This window comes from Papio anubis, chromosome 14, assembly GCF_008728515.1.
Source record: "Papio anubis isolate 15944 chromosome 14, Panubis1.0, whole genome shotgun sequence".
Taxonomy (NCBI): domain Eukaryota; kingdom Metazoa; phylum Chordata; class Mammalia; order Primates; family Cercopithecidae; genus Papio; species Papio anubis.
In genome coordinates this window covers 54391976-54404862 of record NC_044989.1, presented here as the reverse complement: position 1 = coordinate 54404862, position 12887 = coordinate 54391976, and the positions used below count along the sequence as shown (strand labels likewise).

Below are 12887 nucleotides of genomic sequence, written 5' to 3'. Positions count from 1 at the left end.
CAGCCTCAAGAGCTGTTCTCTCAGCTAAATACGTGTTCTCCTCCCTCCTTTTTCTAATCAACTTTGCACTCAACCCTTACAGCTTAATTTAAGTATCACTTCTAGGAAACTGACACCCTCTCAACCCCCTAGTTTGAACTTCTCTTTAGAGTTTCTAAGGCTTCCTGTACTTATCTAGCAATTAAGAGCATTATCTTGTAATTCACGTCTTTATCTCTGCTAGACTAAGTCCTTGGGAGGGCAGAAACCAGGGTAAACTTTCCATCTCAATAGCCTAAACGGAGTGCCTTACACACAAAACAGTTGTTCAATTAGCATTTATTCAGTGAGTTAACGATTTTCTTCCTTGGAATGATGGCGGCCAGAATACCAGAAAGATGGGGACTTAAAGGGGACAGAATAATTAAATCTATAAGGAACAAGCGGGAAGGAGTAAATAAATCTATAAGGAGCAAGTGGGTACGCAGGCTTTTCCATGAATCCCTGTAACCTAAAAGCCGGGGCTGCTCGGCTAGGGGGACCAGGCCGACCTGGCGAACCTGTCGCCGCGACTGGGGCTACGGTGGGCGCCACCTGGAGTGCGCGACCCCCGGCGAAGCAGGACAATAGCTTGGAATTCGGCCTCGTGTTTCCGGTGAGGCAGCCTCGCGCTGGGCCGGTGAGGCCCGGGGTGGGGGCTCCGAGCCGGGCCCACGGCAAGGAAGGCACGGCCCGCTGGGCTCCAGCTGCCGCCACCACCGCCTCCCCCGACGCCGTCGCTCCGCCCCACCCCGCCCCGGAAGTGACTTGAGACCGGTCCGGAACCTCTGAGCCCGGCGGCTGCAGCGTCACCAGCCGAGCCGGTGCGGGGCGGGCAGAGCGGCCGCTGCCGCCGCCAACGAACCGGGAACCGCGCGGGGCCCAGCAGCACGCCGGCCAGGGAAGGGGGCCTAGCGATCGGTCAGAGGGCGACGGGCCGCCGGCGGCCGCAGGGCGACGAAGACGCGGAGGAGGCGGAGCCCGGAGAGGGGTGGGGGTCGGGGAGGGTTAGGGTGGGAGGGGGTAGGGGGGGTGTCCCTGGGCTCATGGAGCTGGCCGAACGGGCGAGAGTCGGAGAGCCCCCGGAGCCGGGCGGGCGTCCCGAGCCGGGCCCGCGGGGCTTCGTCCCGCAGAAGGAGATCGTCTACAACAAGCTGCTGCCCTACGCCGAGCGGCTAGACGCCGAGTCCGACTTGCAGCTGGCCCAGATCAAATGCAACCTGGGCCGGGCGGTGCAGCTCCAAGAGCTGTGGCCCGGGGGCCTCTTCTGGACCAGGAAACTCTCCACGTAAGTGTGCCCGGGCCTGCAGGCCGGGCCGGGGGGAGAGGCTTAGTGAGAGGTGTCGGGGATGGGTGCTCTTTGTCCAGAGGACTGGACCCTTAGCTCTGTCCTCGCTGGAGCTGTCCCCGAGCGGTGGTCCCAGGGTCGTGACAGAGCCTGTGAAGCACTCACGCCGTCCTCCCTGACACTTTCTTACCGGGATTCCCGGGTCCTCACCAGCCCTGCACGTCTTCTCCATCTGCTTCTCCCGAAGTGTTCGGGTTGTTGTCTTCCCACCTGGGGGGACCTGGGGAGCCTAAGGGCCCCGGCCCCGAGGGAGAGAGGTAAGCCTTTCCCAAGGGTCCTCCGTGGATCTTTGCGCATAGGAGAGGCGGGGCAGAGAGGATTTGCCTTTGGGGGAGTTCTGTGACTTCTCTCCCTGCTTCCTCCGGTTCTTCCTTCCCCTACGATCCCCGCCTCTTCACATCTCCGTTGGCGTCTAGTAACTTTCTGAATGGAAAGGAGACCATTGGGAAACTTAAGGGTTCTGCTTTTTTGGGGCCCGCTCAGACCTGGCGGAGTTGATCGAAAAGGTTGGTTTAAAGTCAGACTTCATTCTTGAGCTTAACGTCTTAGACGTTAATGTGGACAATGTTGTTTAAGATCCTAAGGATTGTGTGTTGTTCCTGTTGTGACATTTCTTTTGGAGAGGCCTTTAAGATACTGAGGAAAGTAGGGAAGAGCACTGTCAGGATGTCCACGGCGATACTCGTATCAGGCTTGTGTTAATATTTTGAGTTACTCAGATTAACATAGATTACCTGAATCAGTTTCAGGAGTTCTGTTTGTAAACTAGCTTCAAACTATAGTGTCACTGAAATTAGAAAAAAAAACAAAAAACAAAGAATAAAAATACAGTGGGGGAGGAAAGGTTACATTTACCTGCTGGGTGGGCATCTTTACTGTGTCCGAAGAGCTTTTTAAGAAATAATTTTGCTGTATCTTGTTTGGTTAACTGTACATAAAATCTAGTAACATGGTATGTTCACGCATGTGAGTATGGATGGGTGAACACACAAGACGTAAGTCACTCATTCAGTGTTTACCCAAATCTACTGATTGAACTGAGTGATGACTCAGGGTTTTGTAATAGTTTTGTCCATATTTCTTCACTGGTTGATTCTCGTCTGCCAATTATTAAGGAGCCTCTGACAAATTTCTCATTTCCACTTGAGGGGTGGGTGGGAACTAAAATTAAAAAGAAGCAAAACTGAAACATGTAATTTGCCCTCTTCAGAGAGTGATCATAAAATGTCAAGGTTAACAGCTCTCCTCCTGACTAGAGTATAAAGAAGTTTTTGGTGTTAACGATCCTTAGGAGAATGGGGGTGAGGGGCGGCAGAAGCAGGAATGCAACAGGGAGAACCACGTTTAGTCAAAAAAAGAATACTTCATAAATAGTTACAATCCAAATGCTTTTTGAAGTGAGACTCCTAGGTTTTTGTGTTACTCAGGCACAGTAAAAATAGTCACTTTGTTACAGTGATTCCCCATTTTAATCACTTGGATTAGACTTGCTGGGAGAATACCTACCATTTTTGGGGACGCAAACAGCTTTTTTTAGATATGCAGTATATACATATGCCATGGTGCGAAGGCATATCTGGTTTGGATTTATGAACCTAGAATCTACCAAGGCATACTTAAACATTGTTTTCTGAAGTATTTATTGTTATCAAGTTTGGTAAATTAGCAGTCCGGGTTATGTTATTTTGGCTTATTAGGTAAAAGTTTTTACTTAGAAAGGGCTAAAAATAACAGTGGAGCTAATGTTTGGTGTTTAGGACTGGATTGCTGATGGCTTAATACCCATGAACCTATAACCATTTATATCTAAATAACCAACAAGAAATGCTATCGGGTAAAATTTTGTTTTGGTATAATGGTTAAATGCTGGAAACTGATTCTTGGTATTGCACTATGAGACATTTTGAATGCAGTGGGACATGTTGTGATCTTGGGTGTGTTTTTTTCCTAAGTCATGTTAAGGTGACCTGTTTATAGTTGTGCTTGTTTTTTAAGCCTTCTGTGTTGCATAAGTGAACATCTGAATAATGCCAAAACGTGTGACGAAAGCTGAGTGGTGATCATATTTAGTACTTCGTAGAATAGAAAGTGGTAATGAAAAGAAAATCTAGTTTCTCCCACTAGCCCTGAGACTGTGGGAAAGTTACTTAATCATGTGTTTCAGTATTCTTGTGCGTGAAATGAGGAGATTGGACTAAATAATTCTTTTTTTTTTTTTTTGAGATGGAGTCTTGCTGTTTCCCAGGCTGGAGTGCAGTGACGGGATCTTGGCTCACTGCATCCCCTGCCTTTCGGGTTCAAGTGATTCTCCTGCCTCAGCCTCCCAGGCAGGTGGGATTATAGGCGAGTGCCACCACGCCTGGCTACTTTCTTTGTATTTTTAGTAGAGAGAGGGTTTCACCATGTTGGTCAGGCTGGTCTTGAACTCCTGACCTCAAGCAATCTGCCTGCCTCGGCCTCCCAAAGTGCTGGGATTACATGTGTGAGCCACCGCACCTGACCTGGACTAAATTCTTGAGAAGCATTTCTACTCTGGTATTCTGCAGTTTTATTTTTTTAATCCTGTCAAGCTTCACATCAGTCGTTGTGTGTATCTTTCTATAAGAACTGTTTGAATAATTTGTAAAATACTAGAAACAGTTGCATAGATCAGGTACATTCCTAAAGACCAAAGTGTAAATGCAGTTGAGAGTTACTGGGACTATCTTGCCAAACAGAACTGTGCACCCCTAATCTGGACGTCAGAGGTGTGTTTGGGACCAAGTTCTGGTTTGGGAGGTTCTCAGGCTTTATATTTGGTCCCTCTTTTTGACTTTTTTTTTTTTTTTTTTGGAGACAGTCTCACTCTGTCGCCCAGGCTGGAGTGCCGTGGCAGTATCTCACTCACTGCAACCTCCACCTCCACCTCCCCTGTTCAAACGATTCTCCTGCCTCAGCCTCCTGAGTAGCTGGGATTGCAGTTGTATGCTGCCATGCCTGGCTAATTTTTGTAGTTTTAGTAGAGACGGGGTTTCACCATGTTGGCAAGACTGGTCTCGAGCCCAGGTGATCTGCGTGCCTCGGCCTCCCAAAGTGCTAGGATTACAGGCTGAGCCACCGCGCCAACCCTTCTTTTTGACTTTTTTCTTCATTTTTAGTAGTTTCAATCCATTTCTAAACTTGCAGGTCTGTTTAGCATCTCTGAAGAAAGGTTATTTCTATATTTTCAAATACTTTGCCATGTGATATAGGCTTTTTCCAGTGAGATATAGACAGTTTAATGTACTAGAACTGGTCAAGAGAAGTTGTGTGATGTAATGTATCACAAGGCAAATTTTTAATAAGGGAGGAAACAAATCAGAGAACTTGAAACAAATTAGAGAAAGTAGGAACAAATTAATGGTCTTTGGACAATGGCAGACAGCTCAGCTGGACACTGTAAGTGAAATATTGGTAGATAACTTGTATGGCCCATGTAGAGAATGCAGGGAGTTGAAGAAAGGTATTCTTAAAACTTGATTTTGTTACGCCTGTAATCCCAGCACTTTGGGAGGCCGAGGCAGACGGATCATGAGGTCAGGAGTTCGAGACCAGCCTGACAAACATGGTGAAACCCCATCTTTACTAAAATTAAGAAAATTAGCCTGGCATGGTGGCGTGCGCCTTTAATCCCAGCTACTCAGGAGACTGAGGCAGGAGAATCGCTTGAATCTGGGAGGTGGAGGTTGCAGTGACTCTGTCTCAAAAACAACAACAAACAACTCAAAAAACTTGATTTTGCCCCCTTGCCTTTCTGGACCTTTCATGAGAGGCAGTGAGTGCTAGTTAGAACACCTCAGGTTATCTGTACGTGAGGTATATCTGGCCTTGCCACCAACATTATTATCTTTTTTAATTTTTTTATTATTATTTTTTTGAGACAGAGTCTTGCTCTGTTGCCCAGGACAGAGTAGCTGGGATTACAGGCATGTGCCACCATGCCTGGCTAATTTTTTTGTATTCTTAGTAGAGACAGGGTTTCACCATGTTGGCCAGGCCAGTCTCAAACTCCTGACCTCAAGTGATCTGCCCGCCTCGGCTTCCGAAAGTGTTGGGATTATAGGCATGAGCCACCATGCCCTGTCTAACATTATTATCCTGGTGAGAATTTAGATTATTAGTGGGTTTTCAAACTTTAAATTTAGTAGTAGAGTGTTTTATTTTTTATTTTTATTTTTTTTGAGACAGAGTCTCACTCTGTCATCCAGGCTGGAGTGCAGTGGCACAATCTCAGCTCACTGCAACCTGTGCCTCCCAGGTTCAGGCAATCCTCGTGTCTCTGCCTCCAAGTAGCTGGCATTGCAGATGAGTGCCACCACACCTGACGAATGTTTGTATTTTTAGTAGAGAGGGGGTTTCGCCATGTTGCCCAGGCTGTCTCAAACTCCTGGCCCCAAATGATCCACCCATCTCGGCCTCCCAAAGTGCTGGGAATACAGGCATGAGCCACCACGTGGCACCAGTAGTGGGGTGTTAAAAAACCAAATTTTGGCCAGGCGCGGTGGCTGACGCCTGTAATCCCAGCACTTTGGGAGGCCGACGCGGGTGGATCACAAGGTCAGGAGTTCGAGACCAGCCTGACCAACATGGGGAAACCCTGTCCCTACTGAAAATACAAAAAAACTCCACAAACAACTGGGTGTGGTGGCGGGTGCCTGTAATCCCAGCTACTCAGGGGGCTGAGGCAGGAGAATTGCTTGAACCCGGGAGGGGGAGGCTGCAGTGAGCCGCGATCGCACCACTGAACTCCAACCTGGGTGAAAGAGTGAGACTCTAACTCAAAAAAACCAAAAAATAAAAATAAAAAAAATTTAAAAAACCCCAAAATTTTAAACATGAAATTGGATTCCTCAGGCAAATTAAAACCCCACTCATTAAAAAAAAAAAAAAAGAAATACTACTTCTTGATAATAGAACTTCTGAAACCTCCTGAGGGCTCCAAAACACAGTTCGAAATATCTCTTGGGTACATTGGGTATCGTGGCTCACGCCTGTAATCCCAGCACTTTGGGAGACTGGGATTACTTGAGGTCAGGAGTTCCCTGGCCAACATGGTGAAACCCTGTCTCTACTAAAAATACAAAATTTTGCCGGGTGTGGTGGCACTCACCTATAATCCCAGCTACTCGGGAGACTGAGGCAGAAGAATCGCTTGAACCTGGAAGGCAGAGGCTACGTTGAGCCGAGATCGCACCACTGCACTCCAACCTAGGCAACAGAGGGAGACTCTTGTCTTAAAAATAAATAAATAAATAAATAATAACTTGGCCTTTCTAGCTCTTTGTTCTTTTTAAACTGATCTGGAGGAAAGGGAGGGAAAAGGATGGAGAATAAGGGAATAGGTTATTGTTTCCTACAGTTATCCTATCCATGATTCTCGTGTGTGTGTGTGTGTGTGTGTGTGTGTGTGTGTGTGTGTGTGTGTTTCAAACAGAATTTTGATTTCAGTAAAGTGTGTGGGTTTGGTGTAAGATGAAGCAAATTTAGATCCCTTGTTTGCTACAGTGACATGTTCTGTATTGTTTTATGATTAAGTGACTGTATTATACTGTGAAGTCATTTTAATTGCTAATTAAAACTGTGGCAGCTTTTAGAATTGAAAGTACAGTTGTTTAATTATTATTACAAATATTATGTAGCCTTCCTAGATTGATTATCCCAGTTGAAACCACATAATGTATTTAATTAGATTATGTAACCACCAGAAACTTAAGTGTAGTCAAGGTATGAGTTATCAAATACACCAACCTTCTCTTGTGGAAAGTAGTAAGTGGCCACAGGAGCACCCACATTCGTATCATCCCCGTGTTGGGAAAGAAAGGAAATGATAACTGCTGAATCTTTATTGTCTGGTATGAGGCATCTAAGAGTATCTAATATTTGAGTATTGAAATTGAAGTATACAATAAATGCAAATGGTTTTATTTGTAAATGAATCTTGAAATCTTGACAAATTACCAAACTCATCAGTGAGAACCAGTTAGAGTGATAGAAGAGGTTTGTCTTTGTTATTAAGTGATCATTCAAAATGGGAACCCAAATTTCTTTGTAGTGAGAAAGTTGATTTTCCATAAGGGGGAAAAAAAGGAACTGATTTTGGAGAACATGAATTTTTTTGATAAAGTTGTATAATGTAATAGCACAATAAGACACATTTCATATTTGATTTTTTCAAAAATAATACATTTTATTTCTGAGAGCAATTGTAGGTTCACAGCAAAATTGAATGGAAAGTATAGTTTCCATATACCCTCTGTCCCTACACATGCACACATTTGATTTTTCATGATGCTGTCACACATAAACTTTTATTTGAGGCCCTTACTATTTTCCAGAGATCTCTCAGTAATTTCTTGAAAACAGCTTTTCAGTTTTCTTTTCACTAGTTAATTGGCTATTTCTTCCTGAACATCGTTGGCCAGTGAGCCTATGTATGTTTCTGATTTGAATTTTTCCAACATTTAAACTCTTTTTTCATTAAATATTTTTTATTATAAAAAATATCAAAAATATACAAAAGACAATAATATAATGAACCTCATCACCCATCTTCAATTAATTAACTCATGGCCAGTTATGTTCTTTTCATCATCCCCTTTCCCCATTGTTTTTGAAGCATATTATTTATTCATAAATGTTTCCAGTATGTATCTTTAAAGGAAAAGGATTTTTTTTTAAAAAGCAATACCAATACTATTATAAAACCTAAAAAATATTAACATCTGTTATCACTTTGATCAGTCTCATGAGGTTCTGCTTCTTTGCCAAATTGGTGGTTTTACAACTGAGTTTCCATTTCATTTGGATTTTTTTGTCTAAGGTTTACTAGAATCAAATCTCATGGACAGAGGTCAAGAAAATAGCTAATTAATGAACATTTTCACATTATGACATCTTTCATTTCTGCCTCTTATCTTCGAAGACTTAGATTCAATCCTGGGGTAACAAGTATTCTCTTAAGTTACCTTCATTTAAAAAATGAGGACACAGAGGCTTATAAGTTAGTGCACAGTCATGGGTTAATACAATGTAATAGAGGCAGATCAGTCTTTGAATACAATTTTTTGAGTACATTGTGTGGACTGAGCACTGGTTTTGGCGTTTGGGATGTATCAGTGCAAGTTTTCAGACCCCTGGAAGTTCCAGTATGCTCTTTCTTTTAGTGTGTTTTTTTGTTTTTTGAAGAGACAGTCTTGGTCTGTTACCCAGGCTGGAATCATAGGGAGTGCAATCATAATTCCCTGTTTTAACCTTAAGCTCCTGGGCTCGAGCGATCCTCCCACCTCAGGCTCCTGATTAGCTTGGACTACAGACATATACCACCACGCCAAGCTAATTTTTAAAGTTTCTGTAGAGACAAAGTCTCACTATGTTGCTTAGGCTGGCCACCTTGGCCTCCCTCCCGAAAGTGTTGAGATTACATGCGTGAGCTGCTGCATATGATATGTGTGCCTTTTTTTTTTTTGGAGACTGAGTCCGGCTCTGTCACCCAGGATGGAGTGCAGTGGCGTGATCTCGGCTCACTGCAGCCTCTGCTTCCTAGGTTCAAGTGATTCTCCTGTCTCAGCCTCCTGTGTAGCTGGGACTACAGGGGCAGCCACCATGCCCGGCTAATTTTCCTATATTTAGTAGAGGTGGGGTTTCACTATGTTGGCCACGATGGTCTCAATCTCCAAACCTCATGATCCGCCTGCCTCATCCTCCCAAAGTGCTGGAATTGCAGGCATGAGCCACCGTGCCCAGCTGTGTGCTTTCTTTCAGTGCACACTTTTATTCATTTAGGACAGACTAGGCCAGGTGGTAATGCCATCAAAAAATTTGAAGAAAATAGGAATTCTGAATGTATTATTTAAAAAGAAAATCTCATTCTGACCACTGTGTTTTAATGCCTTACTTTGAGGCACTAAGAAAGGCAGTTAGAAGAAAAGAAATGTACCGTTTGATGTTCTGAGATCTGAATGTCACTTAAGAATGGTTTTCCCAAGTGTTCTTTCTGAAGTGTTGTAAAATAAAATTGTATTTGAAATACATGTTTTTTATTGAAGTGGACGCAGATTTTTACTGGTTTTTTGGCAAGCTTGTAAATAAGCATATAACTATATAACTTCTAAGAACTGTTTTTCTTATCATGGAACCTGGGAATTAACTTTTTTCTGGTAAATGATACTTATTTTTAGAGAACCCCCTTCTCCCTTGTAAAAAGTAAAGAAGCAGTTCCTCTTGGAAGACTTTCCTCGGAATAAATAGTAATTTCTCTTAGAAGCAAAATTTATTCAAAGACCTGTGCTAACATTAAGTATCTGCTAGCCGTAATAAAGAAATCAATGTACTTTATGTTCTTAGCTCCCACAATTTAGCCTAAATATTTGCCCTGGCGTGTTTATACTGGTCCAAGCAAGCATTAGGTCATAGCCTGTTCCTCTTCCTTATTTGAAGGTGTTTTTACCTTTCTTAGCATTCCACATTCCTCCTTCCTTTGTTCTCTGCCTTTGCCTCTTTTAAAAAGTTCAAAGTTGCTAGCCAATCTGGGCAAATACAGAGTGTGAGGTCCCATTCCAACCATTGGAAACCGGACACAGCAGTAGGGTGGACACGTCAGGTTATAAATGACCCTGTCTCCTTTGTTAGGTGTACTCTCATGGCAGAACTGCTGGCGAGTGTACCCTTTCTGCAGAAAGTATAAAAATGACCTTGCTGAGGAAATTGTATTTATGTTCAAGTGCTGTTTCTTTACAGCACCAGGGAACAAGCATTTCAAACATCCCCCCTCCCTCCTTTATTTTGAGACAGGGTCTTGCTCTGTTGCCCAGGTTGGAGTGCAATGGTGCCATCACAGCTCACTGCAACCTCAACCTCCCAGGCTCAAGCAGTCTTCCCATCTCAGCCTGTGGAGTAGCTGGGACCACGGGCATGTACCAGTACACCCAGCTAGGTTTTTATTATTTTATTTTTATTTTTGTAGAGACAGGGTCTCACTGTGTTGCCATGGCTGGTCACAAACTCCTGGGCTCAAATAATCTTCCCGCCTTGCCCTCCCAAAGTGCTGGGATTACAGGCATAAGCCACTGCACTTAGCCCCTCTTCCCCCCTTTTTAAATACAAAAATCCAAATCTATGTTTCTGTCTAACCTTTGCAGAAAATTAGATCAAAATCTCATTCTGTATGAACACCAAACTGAGAGCATGGTAATAAAAACAGTAAGCAAACAACAGCAGCAACAGAAAACCCTTGCATTCATTGAGACCTCTATTGGAATGTTAAAAGCAGCCCATACTATAAGTATTCCCATTCGGAACCTTGAGGTAGACTGCTTCCATATTTGGTTTACACTTAACATTTCTTCTCACTCTTTTTTTGAGACGGAGTCTTGCTGTGTCACCCAGGCTGGAGTGCAATGGAGCAATCTCACCTCACTACAACCTCCGCCTCCCAGGTTCACGTGTTTCTCCTGTCTCAGCCTCCCAAAGTGCTGGGATTACTGGCGTGAGCCCCCATGCCTGACTTCCTATGACTTTTAATTCTGCAGATGTTCTGATTATTTTGACCTCGGGTTGCCTCTTCAGAGTATATCTTAAGTGCTGACAGCTTCCTAAACTTTCAAAGTCAATGACCACTTAATATATGATGAAAATTCGGCTAAAAAAATCAATCCAAAAAACTCTGTTAATGCTTTATTTTATCTCGCTTTTACATGTTTCATTTTCCGGGTAGTCTTGGAGTCTCATATCTGTCTTATTTGGTTGTGAGTTCTTGGCCCAAAGGAACTATTTGAGTCATTATTGTCTTGTATGTGTTGTTTGCTCTATAAATGCTTTTTGAATATAGAGGTAATTGATTGAAAATAGGGGAGGTGAGTTTATGAAAAAACCCTGTTACTTGTTCACTCAGTATTTCTGGCAGTGAGAAGCTTTATCTACATTTTTAACATTACATGTAGTGATGAAGGACTTAGTCTTAGAATAAAATCACAGTAATTTGTTCCTGATCCCTTAGTTTTCTCTGCTACTTTTACCTCTCGTTTTTGATGTTTCTATATGGTGAAACCTTGGGAAGAGAAGGAAAAGACTGGAACCGATATAGCTGTAGTGAAGTGTTTATTTTGTGTGGGCAGGAGTTGAAGTTACTGCCTGAAATTAATTCAGGGGGTTGTTTAGAAATGTCATGGGTCATGGTAGTTTTCCTTGCTGTAAAATATTTGTCATTTAGCCCTAGCTGTCAGGGATTAAGCAGCTTTTTTTCCCCCCTCTTTTTTTTTGAGACAGAGTCTCGCTCTGTCATCTAGGTTGTAGTACAGTGGCATGGTCTCTGCTCACTGCAACCTCTGCCTCTTGGGTTCCAGCAATTCTCCTGCCTCAGGCTCCCAAATACCTGGGACTACAGGTGCGCACCACCTGTACATACAAAATAATTAATAAATAAAAAATACAATAATAATAAATAAAAAATACAAAATAATTTTTGTATTTTTAGTAGAGATAGGGTTTTGCTATGTTGCCCAGGCTGGCTTCAAACTCCTGGATTCAAGCAATCCACCTGCCTTGGCCTCCCAAAGTGCTAGGATTACAGATGTGAGCCATCATGCCCGGCTCTTAAGTGGCGTTTTAAAAGGTCCTTATTTCTCACCATTTCTTTAAATATTTTACATTTTAGTAAAGTTTTAACGTGTAATTCCTGCATATTTCTCTTTGAGAAATTTTCAATTAATCTTTTTGTTGGTAATTTGAATGGAACAATCTTCCTTGAATTCTGTTACTTTTTATCTGGATGCTCTACAGGAAGGCTCCTGACTTTTTTTAAAAAAATATATATTCGGTAGATTTTAAAGTTTAGTCTAAAAGTTTTTTTTTTTTTAAAAGTTGTTTCAGATGTTTTAGGTATAATCCTAGCATTGACACCATACTTTTAGTTCCACCTTTCCTGAAATAATTACACTAATTTTTATTACCTATTCTTTTGATCTAGATTCAGAATAATGCTGAATCATAATGGTAAGAATAGTCATTATTGTCCTGAATCTGACTTTAAAGGAAGTGCCTCTTGGGGGAGGAATGCCTAAAAGTCTGATATTGACTGGTGTGTTTTCGAATGGATTTGGTTTCTCTTGGTTATAATCCCATTAATATTTTCTGGTTTACATTGTATCGTAATCAGATTGTTTGGCCAGAATGATTTCTATGTGTTAAAATTAAGTGAATTTTTTTTTTTTTTGTGGTTTAGTTTATGACAAGTTTTTTTGTTGTTTTTTTTTGAGATGGAGTCTCACTCTGTGGTCCGGCCTGCAGTGCAGTGGCACTATCTCGGCTCACTGTAATCTCCGCCTCCTGGGTTCAAGCAGTTCTCCCACCTCAGCCTCCTGAGTAGCTGGGATTACAGGTGCATGCCACCATGCCTGGCTAATTTTTTTTTTTTTTTTTTTTTTAAAGATGGAGTCTCTCTGTCTCCCAGGCTGGAAGGCAGCGGCGCCATCTTGGCTCACTGCAATCTCCACCTCCCGGGTTCAAG

General features: G+C 42.9%; 1 protein-coding gene across 5 annotated transcripts in view; it reads left to right on the top strand.

Annotated features, from left to right (window-relative positions):
- The first annotated feature begins 860 nt into the window (after window positions 1-860).
- Window positions 861-12887, top strand: part of PSME4 (proteasome activator subunit 4) — a 106777-nt gene continuing 94750 nt past the window's right edge. For 2 of the 5 annotated variants that reach the window (XM_031655159.1, XM_031655156.1), the window contains exon 1: window positions 1042-1306. In XM_031655159.1, coding sequence (XP_031511019.1) covers window positions 1065-1306 — 242 coding nt within the window. In that variant the 5' untranslated portion in view covers window positions 1042-1064. Of the gene's footprint in view, window positions 1307-12887 lie in introns of all 5 variants that reach the window. The other 3 variants (XM_031655157.1, XR_004178252.1, XM_031655160.1) reach the window with 3 other exon arrangements.